Here is an 18,524-nt window from a genome sequence, read left to right on the forward strand (position 1 = left end):
AAAGTTATTTTTAAAGGATGGGACCTAAATTTAATGCAATATGTCATGCCAGTCAAAAAAAGGTGAAGGCAACAGGCTTGAGTACCGTGCAGGGGTATAACAGGAAGAAAAAGGAAAAAATTGCATTCCCTGTACATCTCTGACATTTTGGACGTGCTTCAAATTTCTTGTTAAGGTTGAGGGCATCCAGATTATGGGAGGTGTTTTTGGATCTCCGACTCATTTATCCTATATTTTTTGAAACAAAATCATCAATTAAACCTTTGTAATCAATTTTGATTAAGAATCGACTTTCTTTTGTTTCTCTGTTAGTTGTAAAAAAAACTAGAGAGTAAAGCTAAAGTTTATAGGGAGATTTTATAGGGCCCCCTCATTTTTGTTAAAAGGCCTCCCCTTAGTGATAATTTAGCAAGTAAAATGGTTCATGGGGAGGCCTTTTAACAAAATTGGGGAGGCCTTATAAAATTTCCCAAGTTTATATCAAAAAAACTATCAATTAGTAATAAACTAAATGAAGTTAAACATCATTCCTTAATTAATGCTTAATAATTAATGTATTAGAAGTGATTTAAAATAATAGAACAATAAATATTGATCAATATACTCAAGTAAATTAACTGATTAAATATAATAATTAGTTGAAACTTGAGTGGTTTTTTTTTTATGATGGGTGTGTAATGGCATATAAATCAGAGAAGATTATTGAAAATTTTAATTGAAGAACACCTATTTTAAAGAGAACAATTCTTTGTCCCTGTTTCTAATATAGAGAAAGTAAGTTGGAAATGCAGGTGTGGCAAATAATTTAAAGATTTGGAGGGACTGTAAGAAAAGAGAATTGTAATGATTTGTATTGATTTTCATAGCTATTACATAAGATCATTATAAGGAGTAGTACAAGAGAAAAGTTTAAACAATTGAACAATGTGGGACTATATTAGACTATATTTCTAACATTCCCCCTCAAACGAATGACTTTTGCTAGTGAAAAATTCATGAGTTTGCTAAACAAATTTGTAGATTTTGACTTGATTTTGATATGGAGGCATCATTGTGAGGTCGCTATGTTGTTGTTTGTTGTCGATTTTCTTTTCTCCATGTGAAGAAAAGTTGGCACCTGCCAGGTTTTGTTGATGTTGATGTTGATTTTGATTTTGCTTTTCTCCACTTGAAGAAAAGTTGGCACCATTGCCAGGTTTTGATGTTGATGTTGTTGTTGATTTTACTTTTCTCCATTTGAAGAAAAGTTGGCACCGTTGCCAGGTATTGACAATTACTAACCATTGTCTGGTTGACAACTACTAACCATTGTCCGGTTGACAATTACTAACCATTGTCTGGTTTTGGAGATCTTCCTACCTTGGTTTTTAATAGCCCTCACACATGATTATTACTCCAACACCATCAAAGCAATTCAAGCCTTTGATCTACTTGGTTTTATGTGTTGTTGAACATAAACACTAACAATCATCGATCTTGACCTTCCCACTTCTATTCTTCATTTATACTCTCTCTTATCTCCTCTTTGTTTGATCTTATAGAAAATATAATGGAACCAAGTAGCATACTAAAGGAACAAACATTTGAGAGTTCTCATCTTGGATATAAGAAATATGAGCAAATCAAGTAAGAGAATTAACTCCTTTGCCATAAAGGAACCCACATACATGTTTTCAAACATCAAAAGAAAACCATCTTTGAAAATAAGCATGATTTCTTTGATACATTCTATTAAACACTCCATGTGCATCATATTGGAAATCAAGATTTTGGACAACTATAAATATAGTTTCAAGATAAACATGGGGTATATAACTATTCTAACAAGAAATCAATGAATTCTTTTCCCCCTCTCTAATAGCTTTCCAATTTCTCTCAAAATATAACTTCATGGACCATGGATACCCATAGATTTGATGTTGTGGAGGACTTGACATTTGAAATGCTTGAGATCATTGAAGAGTATATCATGTGATTTCTTCAACAAATCACTCTTGTTTGGCACTTTCATCTTCTTGTTAATCTTCATCATCTTCAAATACTATTGAGAAAAGTATTGAAGAATGATTAGATCTCAACAATAGAAAATAACTACTCTTATTGAAAAGGGAAAAAACACTAAACTTTGAACTAAAAACCGATAAAACTCCGGCGGACGGTAGCCATTAATGGGACTACCGCCGCCGGCAAGCGGAAGATTCTATTGACTGACCCAAGAAAAAAAAACCTAGAAGCTCTTGTACCATGTAAGAAAAGAGAATTGTAATAATTTGTATTGATTTTCATAGCTATTACATAAGATCATTATAAGGAGTAGTACAATAGAAAAGTTTAAGCAATTGAACAATGTGGGACTTTCTAACAGGGACAATAAGTGAGAGATGGAGAGAATTAAAGGAATGGAAAAAATTTGAAAAGCAAACGATAAATGTTTAGAGAGAGAAACCAAGAACTTAATTTTATACAGAGTGGAGAAAGAGAGTTATTTATGGTCCGGACTGTAAAGTGGGAAAGCAGAGAATGAATTAGGAGTTAATTCTGGTAATTGGTTACTTTATGTTCACTTTCAAAACCTACGGTTTACAAGACCTAATATTATAAATAGTAACTACTCTGCTAGAAAAATAAAATTGTTGGCCCCGTGAGATGGGAGCCAGAGCGGATGCCCTTCTCGCCTCCTTCAAACAGGGCTCTCCTGGTTGGCGGCAAACATTGTTGCCCTACCGAAGAAGAACCTTAGCGAATTAACTGGTTCGGTGCTGCAGGTAAATTGATATCGTTGTCGGGTTGAAGTGGGACGGCTACATCTCTGACAGCAGCTACTGCATGCCTCCGTTGTCTCTCACGAAGGTAAAGGACAGTCAAGAGACAGACAAAGAGTGTGAGGATTGTTGCATTTCCTTCGTCCATTATCACGTCCTCGACCCATGCTTCCACTTTAGGATAAACTCCAGGTAGTGAATCGATGACATCAACCTGAAAAAAAAAACAAATTTAAACTTAAATAAAGAACCTACAGAGACGGTGAGGATACACCAAGATTACTAAGATCTTAAGTCTGACTCGAGATCTGAACTGACTTGAGTCAAATTTGAGAAAGTTTCTGTTTTAACTGACTTGGGATGGCTGTCTCAGGCTAATTTTGGGCCCACTGAAGTTGGAGGTAAAACGACTATTGGGCCTGACCAAAAGTCAGACTCAGATTCAGACGAGTCGGAGTCAAACAGTAAGAAAACACAGGGTTAAATATGGCATTTGCTTTCAAAGTTACACCGGGCCAACTAGGTCTAGATGGAGATGAGTGGCTATTTTTAACAGTGATTTCTGAAGGTAGCCTACTCTAGGGGGTTCTCAAAGCAATATTAAAAAAACATCAAAAATAATCTTAGTTAGATGAACTCACCAAGAAGCTATTCTCATAGTTTTTCCTTACGTACAAGCTCATAAGAGCCAAAGATACAGGCAATTTTGCTGCTGGATCATTCTCTAAGGCCTGATCATAATATCGTTTGGCAAGATGAAGATCTAGCGGAAGCCCTTGACCATGCTCATGCATGTATCCAAGGTTGAACATGGCTTGGGCGTTGGATTGTGACTTAGCATGCATATAAGCCTCTGCCGCACGATCATAATCCCTCTCTGTACCCTGCAAAATAAAAAAGAAAATAACAACGATGAATTTAAAAGAGGGCAGAGAAAACTCACAAATCTTTCACCCAACGCTGGTCATAACATCACAAGAATAATTCAAGAAGTAGAGTGTAATCAATCATACACACTATAAGATTTAGAAGTAGAGTTCAGACACGAACGTACCCGGCCATAGTAATATGCATCCCCAATGAGTAAAGCAGCATGTTCATTACCCTGCTCTGAAGCTTGCCACCATAATGAATGTGCACGCCGATGTCTTTCAGCATCTGTGCAAAGTCCAGTCTCTCCCATACACATACTGCGTTCCCCGTACTTGTCAAGAATCCATGCAGCATTACTCTGTGCAACCTCGTATCCTAGTTCTGCCATTCTTGAGTACAGTAAAAATGCTCTTCCCACTTCACCTTTCAAGTACGACTCTAAAGCCCATCTTGACAAGGAACTCCAAGGCCCTCTCTCAGCAACTAATTTGTATAGTGCAGTAGCCTGAAAGAAAGGAGAATTCAAGACTCAGTTCAGAAGAACGTTAATGCTTGAGTGCATGCCTGAGGGTGAACAGAATTACAATTGAAAAATATATACATAACCCATGCTAATTACCAAATGTAATATATGAGACTTCCTAAACAATCAAAAAATTCACATGAAAAATTATGGTAACCCCTTATTTGAGGAGTTAAAATGGACAAGTGGCTAAAAGATAATAACACTACAACAGAGTCAGAAAGTACTGCAACCAAAAGCACTGAGCAAACTTTTCTTCTGAGAAATATTGAAGCAGAAACAGTAGCACCAGTAATTGGACTTGATTATAATGCGCAGATAACCATGGATACAATTACTTCATCGAGTTAGCTTGATATTGCTAAGACAAGAACCGGAATGGAACATAAGCTCAAGATGATGATGTGCAATAATTTCAAATCATCACATGATCTTGTTGAGATTGCAAAGACAGGCCAATACACATGGAAGAGAGCCTATCAAATAAATTTGCCTTATGTTTGTGTACTTTATCTTTCATTTCAGTACGAATAGAATAGTTCAAACTTTGAAAGACGTTGATAGCGGGTGACAGCAGAACGGCAACAATAACAAAAATTACTGTTTGTGGTTCTGCATACACATTCTGATGGAACCAGCAATTAGTGACCCAGAACTTTCAACTATGTTAATGAAATCACCAGCATCATTTTTCCCAATCATATGATTTTGTTGGTACTTAAATGCGTAAGAAAGAATATAAGTATATAACTAGAAGATCAGTAGGTCCAGACGTCCAGTACTAATACTTGGATATATCTCACCAAGAAGGTAAAGGACAGTAATTTTATTAACATAGTTGAAAGTTCAGTAGGTCCATATCCATAGGTTAATGCAATCCATAGATCACCTGTACATGGTACGGGTACACGATACGCTACCTTGTGAGTTTCGGGCACGATAACAGTATACTCTTTGGTACGCAATTAACTATTGCGGTACGTTTTGGACTATTTTCCCAGCCAATATATACTCTTTTTGATGCATTTATAATAGATACACCCACTCTTACACATCCTATCTACGTAAAACCTAAAATCTAACAAGTTTAACTACCCAACTGATCGAGTTTATAAATTTTACAAAAACGCGGATTAATTGAGACTAAAAAATTAGGTATTCTAATTTGAGGTGATGGATGGCGAACCCACCCAAAAAGGGTATAGGGAATCGGGTACGTGCTACGTGAGGAGAAGGAGCCTTATCCATCTAATGGTCCACTGCAAATACCCATAATTCGTATACAAGTCCAACAGTTAGATAACTTCTCTTTAGGTGTTATACTATTTGCAAACCTATCTGCTGAGAAATCCAACACAGTTATAAGACAGATCAAAGCGTTCCCACTTCAAGACTAGCAGAGGGCTAGAGGCAACTAAAAATCAGAATATGTTCTTAGGACTAAGGAGGAGATGGCTCGAATGTACAGTAACTTAATGTGAAAGCAGAAAAAGCAGAGAGACCTTGAATGCGTATTTAGTTCTTATAGAGTTATAACCTTTAAGAAAGAACTTCCAAAAGAAATATAAGCAAGTAAACTTACCATAGGAATATTCTTCTTAAGCCCTATGCCTGTCTGGAACATTTTTGCCAATTGGAAAAATGCCTTGGGTTGACCAGCATTAGCTGCTGTAATGAAATACTTGCATGCCGTCTTCACATCCCTTTTTACACCAATCCCTTTGAGGTATACAACCCCCAGATTATAATGACCACCAGCCTCCTCATTCTCAGCCGCCTTCTCAAAGTACTCTTTCGCCTGTTACAGAAAGAGTTAGCTACAAATATGATGAAGTATTTCCATATTAACGATTAATTTTCAGAGACACCAGCAATTGAACAAGTAATCTGCAGAAAATGACTTAAATGTAAAGTTCCTAAATTAGTTTTCTTCAACGATGATTTATGTGGTCATAGAATTGAGGAGTTTCGGCTACAAGTGGTAGACCAACCTTATTGCAAGCACAAAAATATGATCCAAGTCAGTATCAGAAAAGCACAAGATTTATACTACTAACAAGATTTAACTTACGTGCCCGTTATACAACCTTATGGTTCTCCATGTTTATCAATGCCAAATTAATATAGATTATAAGAAGCAATGAAATCACAAGTGTTCAAACAAGCAAATCAATGAAGTCGAAGCAAACCAAACTGAATTCTACTACCAATCTGAAATAAGGAGATAATGAGGAACTTACTTTGGTGAAGTTCTTTTTTTCCACTCCATACCCTTTGACATACAAATATCCCATTCCATTATAAGCTGAAAAATGTTGTTGTTTTGATGCAAGGGTTAGCCATTCAAGTGCCTTTGTATAGTTCCTCTCAACCCCAGCTCCCCTTGCATATATCTCACCAAGAAGCTCCATTGATCTAGGTTCTCCTTTCTCCACTGCTTTCAAAAACCAAGACAATGCCTTCGCGGGATCACGCCTTACTCCTCTCAACCCAAAGTAATAGAAAACCCCAATTCTATACATGGCTCCAGCACTCCCTTTCTGTGCTTGGTACTCAGTAATCTGAAAATCTTCATCATCTTCCCCTCTAGACTTTCTCAATCCCTCTTTGTTCTCTTCGGCGCCACTATGAATCCTCACAGGTTCAATCACTGGATCCTTAGAAATCAGAAAGCTCGATACTGCTGCTTCTGCTAGTTCAGCATAAAGTTTAACCGCTTCTTCAAACATCTATAACAAACCAAACAACAGCTTATTCATCAAATCAAATAAGAGAAGATAGCCTAATGAGTTTTTAAAGCAAAATTGAGAAAATGAAACAAATCAATTTCGAGAGTGAGTGTGTGAGAGAGAGAATTGGTTGATTATATATAGGGTTAGGGCATCAATTACATCTTGTCTGAAGTATGTATAAGCATGAGCCATTTTAGACTGCATATTTCCACCATCAGAAGCAAAATTATGATATAAGAAAGATTTAGCTCCACTCTGCTCTCTCAATTGTCCAGTTCCATAAAGAAACCCTAAAGCCGATTGAGCGTGAGGATATCCATTAACAGAAGCACCTTCGATCTCCGATACAGCTTCCTCCATCAACCTTGAATCTCCATTTGTTGAAGCGGAAATCATTTTTCCGATGCCAGAGTAATACAAACCCTCGTTATTGCTCTTCGGTGGAGAAACAACCAAATCTGGTTCAAAGATCTGACGCCATGAACCAGGGTCAAGTTCTTCTTCCGATTTATTATCAGAGTCACCGAATTCGTCCCATTCAGTCGAGGAATCTTCATCAAGAAGAGAAGAAGGAGAAGAATTGTCTTCAAGATCGTCTTTGGAGAGAACGAGAACGAAAGGACGAGCAATCGCAGAGAAAGGAAGAAGAGAGAATATGAGAAGCGAGTAAATGAAGGGATTGTTCGAGGAAGAAGGGTACGCGCGTCGACGCATCTCTCTTTGGTTTGTTTCGTTTGATCAGTTTTTTGTTGCCGGGCCGGCGATGTATAATTAGTTGTCTGTGAGATACTGATTATCTGACCCTGTTACAGATAAGATAAAGAGAGTTTTACAGAGAGAGACGATGACGATGGTAGAGAGTTGGTGATTGGTCAGTCTCTTCCATCTATGTGCCACGTAAGAGCTTTGTTTCTACCAGGTCGGCAATGTGGCACCTTGTTGATTCATCTGTGTCATTGGATATACTACCGTTTTGAAAAAGCACAAAAGTTTCCGGAGAAGACGGTTAAAAACCAAAAAAATTCAAACCAAAGACACCTTATCTCTCTTCTCTCTTCTCTCTTCTCTGGTCGACCCTCTCTCTCCGATCACCGCTGACCGGCACTCTCTCTCCTCTCTCTATCTCTCTTCTCTTCTCAGTCTCTCTCTCTTCTTTGTATCTCTCTTCTCACTCACTTTCTCTCTAAGTTCCGGCGAAGGGAATGGTCTCTTCGCCGGAACTATGAAAAAAAAAGAGAGAAGATAAAAGAGATGGATGGAGAGAGAGAGAGAGAGGTGATCAGAATTGTTGTCGCTCGAAATAATGGTCGTCGGAGTTGATGTTGGTGGGAAAGAAGAAGGTGGAAGAAGAAAATTGAAACATAAGAGGTGAGTAGTGTTTGGAGGAAACAAAAAAAAATTGTTTCCACTTAAAACTATCTTCCCCGAAAAATATCTTTATTTCCCGAAACATCCACCGGAGGATATTAACATTTCCACTTTAGGGGGGCAATTCAATTGGGAGAGGAGGTCGAATCCATGGTTATTGAATTTGAGTTGTCAACAACGGGTAACCCAGTTGGTAAGTGTATATACTTCGCAATACGAAGGTCTCAAGTTCGATCCCGCCATGGAAGTTCAAATCCAGAATGTTGGACTTTGGGTACAAATAAAGTAATTTTCGTAGACTTAAAAATCATTTAATTTCGTCGAAATTTAGATCATTTAGTTTTTCCGGACTTTAGACTAGAAATAATTCGACAGTTATCATGTTTATCACATGACTAACGTAGATCGTAATCCATTTAAAAAACAAACAGATTAAAATGCCTTACTAGTAATTTCATCTCATAGTTTTATTTTGTAAACAAAAATAATCAGGAATTGTTTGCAATATTGTTGTTAGGAAATCTCAACCCAAGAAGATGAGTGGTTCTATACTTTTATTTTGGGTGATCGGAGATGGGTCAAAACAACATTAGTAATGGCAAAAATAAATATGTTTTTTTAGGTAAGTGAGTGTAAAATTATCAAGAGCCGTGATTTAATGAGCTCGAGCTCATACCACTTGGCATGAGCTCGAGCTAAGAACCGTCAGATTCTTGATATTTATTAAGATTTATCCCTCATGTGTAGTTGTTGACAGTTCACATACCTTAAATTTCTCCCTATTTTAAGGCAGTGAAACATAACCTATCAAAATAAAACTATTTACATAATTGCCATTAATGCCAAACCAATTGAAGAAAACTCCTGTTTTAGGTCTACTCCTAATCATCCTTCTAGTTTTTAAGCCTTTTTGTCGTTCCAGATCTTTACAAACTTTTATCGCAAATTTTCAGCAGAACTATGAAGTTGGGGTGTTTCATATTGTTTATTAATTTTTGGTTACTCCTTGTGCGCATTTCCTAAGAGTGTTAGGGGCTTTTTTTTTTGTTGAAAATGTTAAGGGTTGTGATGGAGTTAGTATTTTGTGGCTTGTTTCATCATCTTTATCTTTCCTATTCACGTTTGGGGGTTGTTCATCTAGTACTGTTCTTACGTCTTCACTTTGAATCAGTTTTAGGTTTATTTAGTTTTTGTATTTTAAGGTTTTGGTGCAAAGAAAGAGAACCACTTTCAGTATTGTTTGAAAAGTCACCAGTTATTTGATGAAACCTTCATTGTAAAAACAACTTTGATATTTAATATCATAGATTGCTGGTCTCAGAGATTAATTTTTAGTGATATAGATGAAAGTGGACTGAAATCTGGTTCACATACGTTACTCTAATGTATGTGGAGATCTAATATATGTGGAGATCTTGTTTAAAATTACAATAGAAAACAGATACAACTTGCATTTAGGAAAACGAAAGAGTTTTATTCGCTGTGGCAGTTCTGTAAATAATTTAATTTAAAGGGTTAATTTTAGTTACTTTAAATTTGGAAATTTAGAAAGAATATGAGCTGTCAACAGTTAAACGTGAGGGAAAGATCTTGACAAATTTCATGGAGATCTAACGGTTCTTAGCTCGAGCTCATACCCAGAGGTATGAGCTCGAGCTCATTAAATCACGGCCCAATTATCAAAAAGAAGAAACAAAAACAAACACATAACATTTACACCTTAGTGTTTGTATTCACACGATATTAAATGTTGCCTCTAGAATTTGTGAAAATATTTGTTTGATCCTCTCTCTATTGTTTTTTCACTTGTCTTCTTTTACCATTATTTTACTGTATTTTGAAATGTTCTTTTTTTTTTCATGTTTTTACATTCTTTTTTTTTAATGTTTTTACATCCTTCTTTTTGTTTCTCACCAATTGTTCGCTATGTTATATCGTTTTTTCTTTGATTTATTTTCAGAGATTTTTTTTATTAATGTTTTGTTGTTTATAATGTATTTATATACATTTTTTTCGTTGATTTTTCGGCCATAAAAATTTTCAACTTAAAGATGGTCGTTTCTCGAAGCGTTTTTTCAGTTCACAAACAACGATTTGTTTTCTACCTGTGTCGTAAATAAAAAACACTTATTTATCTACCAAACTAGTATTTGTTTTGAAGAAAGTGTTTTTGTCTTAAACAAATTGATAATTGTCTTGAAATAGTTGTTGCTTGTTTTTTTTTTTTTTTTTTTTATCTTGTTATCCCTTTTCATTCTTTTCCAGGTAAACTATGTGTACAATCGACCCAACATATCGAACAAACATCAGTGTATATCAAACAAATAACAGTTTGTATCGAGCAGACAATTGTTTGTATCGAGCAGGCAACTGTTTGAAACACAAGTCTGATTTACAAAATATCAAAAACATATTGTGTATATGAAAACATATCAAACACAGATGAAAAGCGTCATCAAACATAGATCAAAATGGATATAAAAATAGGGAGATTTTATATGAAATGCCCAAAGATGTTATGGCAATGCCCAAAGAATCAAAGATGTTATAAGCGATGTCCAAAGATGTTTATACGCAATTCCTAGTTTACTACTTTACTTAAAGCTATGTGTGTTTAAGAAGCAATGTCTAAACCAATGTTTGACCTAACGGCGTCAACTGAAGTTAGGTCGTCGCTTGCCGCCAGTCGGCACCTGCCGACGACTTTGACTGATTTTTTTTCTTTTCTCTCTCTACTTCCTTCCTTCTTCTTCTCCGCCTTCCTTCTTCTTCCCCTTTCATCTCTCTTTTCTCTCTTTATTGCCAGCGAAGACACGGGATATGGCTAGTAGATCTGAATGAATATAGTTAAATAGTATAGCTTCATACAATTTTAGAACAAATCGAAAAACTTCACCAGAACTTAGAACATATATGATTGTCAAGAATGAACAACAGTTTGTTGAAAACAAACAATTGTATGTAGAATGCAAACTCAAGAAAGCTTCCAATTACTATGGACAGGACCGTGTGGTGGGGGGTGCGAGCAGGGCGCTCGCACTGGCCCCCACCACTAAGGGCCCACTTCCATTTAAAATTCTTTTAATATATATATATATATAGAACTATATGTATAAAAACGAGGAGATGTGTACAACTGCGTTAAATATATACCCAGCTGAGTTGGTAGGGCACATTTCATTCCAATCAATTGACGCGGGTTCGAGGGGCCTAAATTCAAATTTCGCACGAGACCTCTAAATTTTCAGGCATGGCCTGACTATGGATAACATTTTACGAGATTGTAGTCAAGGTAACTGGACTCTTTTCCGACGCGCCAAAAACAACACGAGTAAAGCCTTATATAAGAAATGGGGAAGTTAAGGTTGAATTGTTGTGGAGAGAAGGAAAAGTGCCACGAAAAAAATGACATTTTGATAAATGAATCAAAACATCTATCCGGATGTGCCTGTTTGTAATGAAATGCATGCAATGATGCAAAATGTTAGATAATTATTGTTTATTGAAATAAAATCGAGCATGAACTAGCATACTTACTTGGTATTTGTTACCTTGGGATATTTTGTAAATTTTCATATGTAATCTGATATGCGCAAATTTTAGTTCTAAACTCAAAAGACTGAGGATAAAAACGCCTCAATGCGTAAATGTAATAATCAATTAGATGGTGGGGTGGTGCTCTTTTTTCACATTTAGCATTTTACCAAAAAAATTACTGAGAAATCAATGATATGTTTGTGGTACTGGTAGTGTTTGTATTCTTAGAATCATCGTAAAGGAATTGGTACAATACTTAGAATTGACTCGGATTTCAAATTATTGAGATTTTCAGAAAATAGGTTTAAAGAGAAAGAAGCATTTCTTTTGTAGTATCTCATGATGACTTATCAATTTGGCTGCAATCCACAAGTATGACCATCAATGGAAAATATGAAAAGTTGTAGGGATCTTTATATATTTATACAGATTGAAGCAAAGACAAGTTTGGAATAGTGTTTCTGCAGTTTCATTTAGTTGGAAGTTGAATCAGTTAAGGAAGAATCTTGAGGTGTAGACCAAGGATATTTCATTGTTGGATCTCTTGGAAGTTGTCTGAAGTTTACAAATGGTGCCCATAGTAGAATTCTGTAAAAATAAACAAGTCACAAGAAACCATTTTAGAGTTTAAACAAATTTCAGTAACAAAAAACAAATTCGAAATCTTTGTAGATGTTTGAAACTCCTAATTCTACATTCACTAGTGTTTCTTTCTCTTAAAGTCTTACTCGGAAGCTTACTTCGTATCTTATTGACCACTCGAATATCTTAATGTGTTGAAACCACTCGTTCCGATTGTACCATCAATGCAATGAGTAAGACTTTGGGTCAAACTCTCGAAGTGATTGTAGCATTCTCCGTCATTGCTTTATATTTGACCTAATATTCTTCCCATTTCATTACAAAAATTTAGGAGAAGGAAGATTAACTTACCCAGGGAAGAACATGAACATACACATAAACTGAAAATACATCTCCACGAATTTCCTTTTATACCATCTTGTCCTAAGCCAGTTCAATATTATTGGCTGCAAAATTTAACTTCAAACTTATACCTCTCAAATCCGGAAAAAAATATAATCAACTAATTATAGTCAAATATAAAGATCGAACATCCTTACCGGCATGACAAGGAAATACCATACTGCAATAATTCCTAGTTGTATCAATTTCCATGAGAGTTCTTCTTCATTATTTACACCTGTTATTGCTAGTGCTGGTTGCTCAACCTGTACTTACATTATCATCATCATTTTACCACTACCTTCATTTTGTTAATGAAAGAAAATATTCAGAATGAATGAATTATGGACTTACTATAGTTAAAAGAGCTCCAATTTGAACTGCTAAAGTATTTGAATCCACAGGCCATGAAGATTTGATATTGGACTTCGAATCGGCTCGGGTAATTAACTGTTCATCGTAGAAGATGGGTTAGTAAGTTTTGTATGATCGTCTATGTTAGATATTGTTTTTTCCTTCACAAAAAGTACGTTAGCTCAGATGCGAACTAAACAATTTTAAGATGAGCTTTTTTTTATTTAATGATAATGTAATTAGCAAGAGAAGGAATGAAAATATATCATAAACAATTAAACTAACCTTATTATGCTTGTCATTTGGTTGTTGTTTTTGTTGTGTAAATTTGGAAGTAATAAAAATGTGATGATGAAGTCTTGATTTGTAAGGGATGGAGGAAAGGAAGGCCCTGGTAGATGTGAAACTCAGTGCACAGTTCATATTTTCTTCCAACTATCTCTATGTAAGGATCTCTTTGGACTATGTATTGTGTTGCCTTATCTTCATGTGTGTTTGGATGGACAGAAAGGAAAGTTCTAAAGGCTCCCTAGAGGATTGCTTTTGGGGCCCTAATTACACATGAAGGCCCCATAATTCTTTGTTGGAGTGGCTATAGAACCACCTACTACATTAGTGGTGATGGGTATCACACTATGGCTAAATTTTAAGTAATTTGAAGCTCAAATTTCTTTGAAGTCATAGTCTAGATACCGCCAGTGAATAGTGATCCATGTATAAATCTCATCCTTCAACAGAAACACACTGATCATGTAAACACAATTCTTTTTTTTTTTTTTGTTGAAATATGTAAACACAATTCATGTCTCATATAGCTATTTGTGCAAGTATACACGATTAAGAAACAACGGTCTCTTGTGTGATCGTGTATTAATCGAATACAACTGTAGGATACCCTATTCTCACGAATTAATGCATTTATACGAGTGATCCACAAACGACAAAAATCTCTCTTTTACACCTCCCTTAAAAGGTTGATACAGATAAAAGAATTTTTGTTCCATGTTTCCGAGCTCTATAGCCTTGTCTAATTCCAGTCTTTTTTGGTGGGCGGGCGTAGAGAGAAAGTTAAGCACTGCCACCAAATTCATGTATAGGATAAACCACGATAAGACGGTCTAGTATAATTTTCTTTTTGCCCTTAAATGGCGTGATTATTTGGGAGTCTTTCCGAATTCATGCACTTTTTCTTTGTTGCATCTATAGGCGACCCTTCTAGTTACTCTAGGGCCTCCTCTATCTTAGCCTCCTATGGATTAGGCTTGAAAAACACGGATTAGGTCCAGTCAGAATACCCTCAAACTCTCCTTGTATGAGGGCCTCGGGCTACTCAATCCGACACGCACGGAAAATGCCCCTAAGAACAAAAGAACTGGTCGCCTTTAGAGGCATCCCTTTTTCTTTTTCAACGTCACCGTACTTCAACCAATAAGCAGTTCCCAGCCGTCGATTTCACTCCAAACCTTGTCTCATTTTTCCTCGATTAGACAGACTTCAAACCCCCCTTCTAAATCCTCCCCAAACCACCATAATCTTCTCCCAACAGTTCTCTTCTCTCTATCCCACTCTTCCTACTAATGTTGTTGTATTTGTTTGTATAATTTTATTACTTTCTCTCTCTAACTTCAATGGCTACTGAAGAAGTTAACAAGTCTCCTCAGACTTCAATACCTACTGATGAAGTCGATGGGTCTCCTCTGACACTACCACCATTCCCAGAGGTAAGTAACTAAGCAACTTCATGCATTTGTTCATCAAGTAATTTAAACCCTAGTTCAACAAAAAAAAAGTAATTTAAACCCTACCCAACTAAAAATTCAATCTCCTTTGTTACTAATTTCATGTAATATTTTGTTTTGGGTGATTTTCAGTTGATAGTTGCAGCAATTTCTGGTATGGGTGAAAAATATGGATCAAACAAAGTTTCAATCTCTAAACACATGGAAACCCAATATGGAGTTCTACCAGCAGGTCATATAGTACTTCTTAATTATCACTTATCAAAGATGATAGATACTGGAGAGATATTAATGGTTAAGAAAAACAATTACATGCTCCCCCATACAGATCCTCTACCAAAACGAAACCGAGGTCGTCCCCGGAAACCTAAAAATCCACCACTGGGAGATGATCCGGCGACTGATCCACAGGAACCCAGAGATCTTCCAACTAAAGATCCATCTTTGGTAGCTGAAAAAAGGAAGGTTTTTGAATCTACTGGAAAACTCTGTGGACGACCCAAGAAGAAGAAGGTTAGGGTTAATAATGAAGTTGAAACTTCTACTGAGGGGAAGGTTGTAGTTGATGATGAAGGTCATGTTAATCCTTCTGTGACAACAGTTGGAGAAAGTATTGAAGGTGATATTAAGCCGTTGGTGCCACCGAAGGTTGGAGTTGACGTTGAAGGTAATGCCGAGTCTTTGGTAGTGATGGACAGAGGTGATAATGAAAGTGCTGTTGAACCTTTGGCTGCGCCAAAGGTTCAATCTGGTCTAACACCAAAACCTCGGGGTAGACCACCGAAGGTTGTGGGCGGTCCATCAAAACCTCGTGCACGACCGAAGAAGGTTAGGGTTAATAGTGAAGGTGAAGTTAAAGCTTCGGAAACAGTGAAGGTTGTTGACAATGAAGGTGATGTTAAGCCTTTGGTGCCACCGAAGGTTGGAGTTGACATTGAAGGTAATGCTGAACCTTTGGTTGTAATAGATAGAGTTGATAATGAATGTGCTGTTGAACCTTTGGTGTCACCAAATGGTGTAACTAGTCTAGTACCAAAACCTCGTGGTAGACCAACAAAGGTTGTGGGTGGTCCACCAAAACCTCGTAGACGGCCCAAGAAGGTTATGGTTAATAGTGAAGGTGAAGTAAACGTTATGGCAGCGGTGGAAGTTGGAGTTGGCAATGAAGGTGATGTTAAGCCGTTGGTGCCACCGAAGGTTGCAGTTGACACTGAAGGTAATGCTGAACCTTTAGTGGTATTAGATAGAGTTGATAATGAATGTGCTATTGAACCGTTGCTGTCACCAAATGGTGTGACTGCTCCACTACCAAAACCTCGTAGAGGGCCCAAGAAGGTTAGGGTTAATAGTGAAGCTAACGCTACGGCAGCGGTGGAAGTTGGAGTTGGCAATGAAGGTGATCTTAAGCCGTTGGTGCCACCAGAGGTTGGAGTTGACACTGAAAGTAATGCTGAACCTTTGGTGGTAATAGATAGAGTTGATAATGAATGTGTTGTTGAACCATTGCTGTCACCAAATGGTGTGACTGCTCCACTACCAAAACCTCGTTCTAGACCACCAAAGGTTGTGGGCGGTCCACCAAAACCCCGTAGACGGCCCAAGAAGGTTAGGGTTAATAGTGAAGGTGAAGTTAACGCTACGGCAGCGGTGGAAGTTGGAGTTGGCAATGAAGGTGATCTTAAGCCGTTGGTGCCACCAAAGGTTGGAGTTGACACTGAAGGTAATGCTGAACCTTTGGTGGTAATAGATAGAGTTGATAATGAATGTGTTGTTGAACCGTTGCTGTCACCAAATGGTGTGACTGCTCCACTACCAAAACCTCGTGTTAGACCACCAAAGGTTGTGGGCGGTCCACCAAAACCCCGTGGACGGCCCAAGAAGGTTAGGGTTAATAGTGAAGTTAACGCTACTGCAGCGGTGGAAGTTGGAGTTGGCAATGAAGGTGATCTTAAACCTTTGGTGCCACCGAAGGTTGGAGTTGACACTGAATGTAATGACGAACCTTTGGTGGTAATAGATAGAGTTGATAATGAATGTGTTGTTGAACGTTTGGTGTCACCAAATGGTTTGACTGGTCTAGTACCAAAGGTTATGAGTGGTCCATCAAAACCCTCTAGACGGCCAAAGAAGGTTATGGTTACTAATGAAAGTGAATGTGAAGCTTTGGCAGCGGTGGAAGTTGGAGTTGACAATGCTGTTGATGTTAAACCTTTGGTGCCATTAAAGGTTGGAGTTGATAGTGAAAGCAGTTTTGAGTCTTCGATAGTGAGAAATAGAGTTGATAATGAATGTGATGTTGAGTCCTCGATGCCATCGAATGTTGTAACTGGTCCAGTACCAAAACCTCGTGGCAGACCACGGATAGTTGTGAAGGGTCCAGTAAAACCCCGTTCACCGCCGAAGAAGGTTAGGGTTCTTAATGCAGGTGAAGTTGAAACTTCCACCGCGAGAACGGTTGGAATTGATAACGGAGGTAATGTTAACTCTTTGGAGCAACCAAAGGTTGGAGTTGGTAGTGAAGGTGATGTCGAGACTTGTCTGCCACTGCCACAAGTGGTTGGAGTTAATGGTGAAGGTGACTTTGAGCTATTGGTAGTGCTGAAAGATAGAACTGGTAATGACGGTGATCTTAAATCATTGGTTCCACCGAAGGTTGTGACTGGTGCGCCAAAACCTCGTGGTAGACCACCAAAGCCAAAGTTTGTGACTGGTCCAAGAAAACCCCGTGCACGACCCACGAAGGTTAGGGTTCTTAATGAAGGTGAAGTTGAAAATTCAACGGCGTCGAAGGTTGGAATTGATAACGGAGGTAATGTTAAATTTTTGGTGCAACCGAAGGTTGGGGTTGGTAGTGAAGGTGATGTTGAGAGCTGTATGCCACTGCCACCAGTGGTCGGAGTTAGTGGTGAAGGTGACGGTGAGCTATTGGTAGTGCTGAAAGATAGAATTGATAATGAAGGTGATCTTAAACCTTCAAAGCCACCGATGGTTGTTATGGGTGCACCAAAACCTCGTGGTAGACCACCAAAGCTAAAGGTTGTGACTGGTCCACGAAAACCCCGTTCACGGCCCCAGAAGGTTAGGGTTCTTAATGAAGGTGAAGTTGAAACTTCAACGGAAACAAAGGTTGGAACTGATAATGAAGATAATGTTAAATCTTTGGTGCAACCGAAGGTTGGAGTTGGTAGTGATGGCCATGTTGAGACTTGTGTGACATTGCCACCATCTGTTGGAGTTAACAGTGGAGGTGACATCGAGCTATTGGTAGTGCTAGAAGATAGAATTGATTACGAAGGTGGTCTTAAACCTTCAGTGCAACCAATGGTTCTGACCGATGCACCAAATCCGAAGGTTGTGACTGGTCCACGAAAACCCCGTGGTAGACCACCAAAAAAGGACCAAGCTCCAATTGGTACTGTTTGAGAGACTGATCTTCAAAAGGTTATTTCTAAAATGTTGGTGTGTGCACAAAAGTTTAGTTCAAACCATAGGTTATAAAGTGTATCTTGGTGTATTTGTAAATTATGTACATTAAGTAGCAACTTGATCTTTAACTCAATCGACGTTAGTTTTAATCAAATGAAGTAAAATTCATAAGAATGTTATAATCTATTTTTAAAGTTCAAAAATAAAAAATAATCGACGTTAATTTCGAATCAAATCCCTAACCTGG

The 18,524-nt window shown here is 37.5% G+C and overlaps 3 protein-coding genes across 3 annotated transcripts; 1 reads left to right on the forward strand and 2 right to left on the reverse strand.

Moving 5' to 3' along the window:
* Positions 1 to 2,431: 2,431 nt before the first annotated feature.
* On the reverse strand, positions 2,432 to 8,261 carry LOC147566347 (ERAD-associated E3 ubiquitin-protein ligase component HRD3A-like). Its single transcript, XM_086652857.1, has 6 exons — positions 7,050 to 8,261; positions 6,399 to 6,887; positions 5,741 to 5,956; positions 3,817 to 4,140; positions 3,404 to 3,646; positions 2,432 to 2,976 (listed from the first exon to the last, which is right to left on the reverse strand). Exons 1-6 carry the CDS (start codon positions 7,602 to 7,604, stop codon positions 2,737 to 2,739), a joined length of 2,067 nt encoding a protein of 688 aa, XP_086508983.1. The 5' UTR covers positions 7,605 to 8,261; the 3' UTR covers positions 2,432 to 2,736.
* A 3,837-nt stretch (positions 8,262 to 12,098) lies between these two features.
* On the reverse strand, positions 12,099 to 13,613 carry LOC147566348 (NAD(P)H-quinone oxidoreductase subunit L, chloroplastic-like). The gene is made up of 5 exons (XM_086652854.1): positions 13,398 to 13,613; positions 13,113 to 13,208; positions 12,917 to 13,024; positions 12,729 to 12,823; positions 12,099 to 12,383 (listed from the first exon to the last, which is right to left on the reverse strand). Exons 1-5 carry the CDS (start codon positions 13,533 to 13,535, stop codon positions 12,269 to 12,271), a joined length of 552 nt encoding a protein of 183 aa, XP_086508980.1. The 5' UTR covers positions 13,536 to 13,613; the 3' UTR covers positions 12,099 to 12,268.
* An 889-nt stretch (positions 13,614 to 14,502) lies between these two features.
* On the forward strand, positions 14,503 to 18,448 carry LOC147566349 (uncharacterized). The gene is made up of 2 exons (XM_086652859.1): positions 14,503 to 14,833; positions 14,984 to 18,448. Exons 1-2 carry the CDS (start codon positions 14,741 to 14,743, stop codon positions 18,272 to 18,274), a joined length of 3,384 nt encoding a protein of 1,127 aa, XP_086508985.1. The 5' UTR covers positions 14,503 to 14,740; the 3' UTR covers positions 18,275 to 18,448.
* Positions 18,449 to 18,524: the final 76 nt, after the last annotated feature.

The sequence above is a fragment of the Eschscholzia californica genome, unplaced genomic scaffold (assembly GCF_041429995.1).
Source record: "Eschscholzia californica isolate CP2 unplaced genomic scaffold, dmEscCali1.0.p SCAF_1, whole genome shotgun sequence".
Taxonomy (NCBI): domain Eukaryota; kingdom Viridiplantae; phylum Streptophyta; class Magnoliopsida; order Ranunculales; family Papaveraceae; genus Eschscholzia; species Eschscholzia californica.

What these genes read in the sequence shown, in the direction of transcription:
- LOC147566348 (XM_086652854.1), bottom strand. Translation starts at nt 13,535, where the DNA reads ATGAACTGTGCACTGAGTTTCACATCTACCAGGGCCTTCCTTTCCTCC. An exon ending in CAAATGACAAGCATAATAAG is followed by an intron (nt 13,209 to 13,397) that starts GTTAGTTTAATT and finishes TACGATGAACAG; the next exon opens with TTAATTACCCGAGCCGATTC. An exon ending in ATGTTCATGTTCTTCCCTGG is followed by an intron (nt 12,384 to 12,728) that starts GTAAGTTAATCT and finishes TTATTTTTACAG; the next exon opens with AATTCTACTATGGGCACCAT.
- LOC147566349 (XM_086652859.1), top strand. Translation starts at nt 14,741, where the DNA reads ATGGCTACTGAAGAAGTTAACAAGTCTCCTCAGACTTCAATACCTACT. An exon ending in CACTACCACCATTCCCAGAG is followed by an intron (nt 14,834 to 14,983) that starts GTAAGTAACTAA and finishes GGTGATTTTCAG; the next exon opens with TTGATAGTTGCAGCAATTTC.
- LOC147566347 (XM_086652857.1), bottom strand. Translation starts at nt 7,604, where the DNA reads ATGCGTCGACGCGCGTACCCTTCTTCCTCGAACAATCCCTTCATTTAC. An exon ending in ATACATACTTCAGACAAGAT is followed by an intron (nt 6,888 to 7,049) that starts GTAATTGATGCC and finishes GGTTTGTTATAG; the next exon opens with ATGTTTGAAGAAGCGGTTAA. An exon ending in TTAAGAAGAATATTCCTATG is followed by an intron (nt 4,141 to 5,740) that starts GTAAGTTTACTT and finishes CCTTTCTTTCAG; the next exon opens with GCTACTGCACTATACAAATT.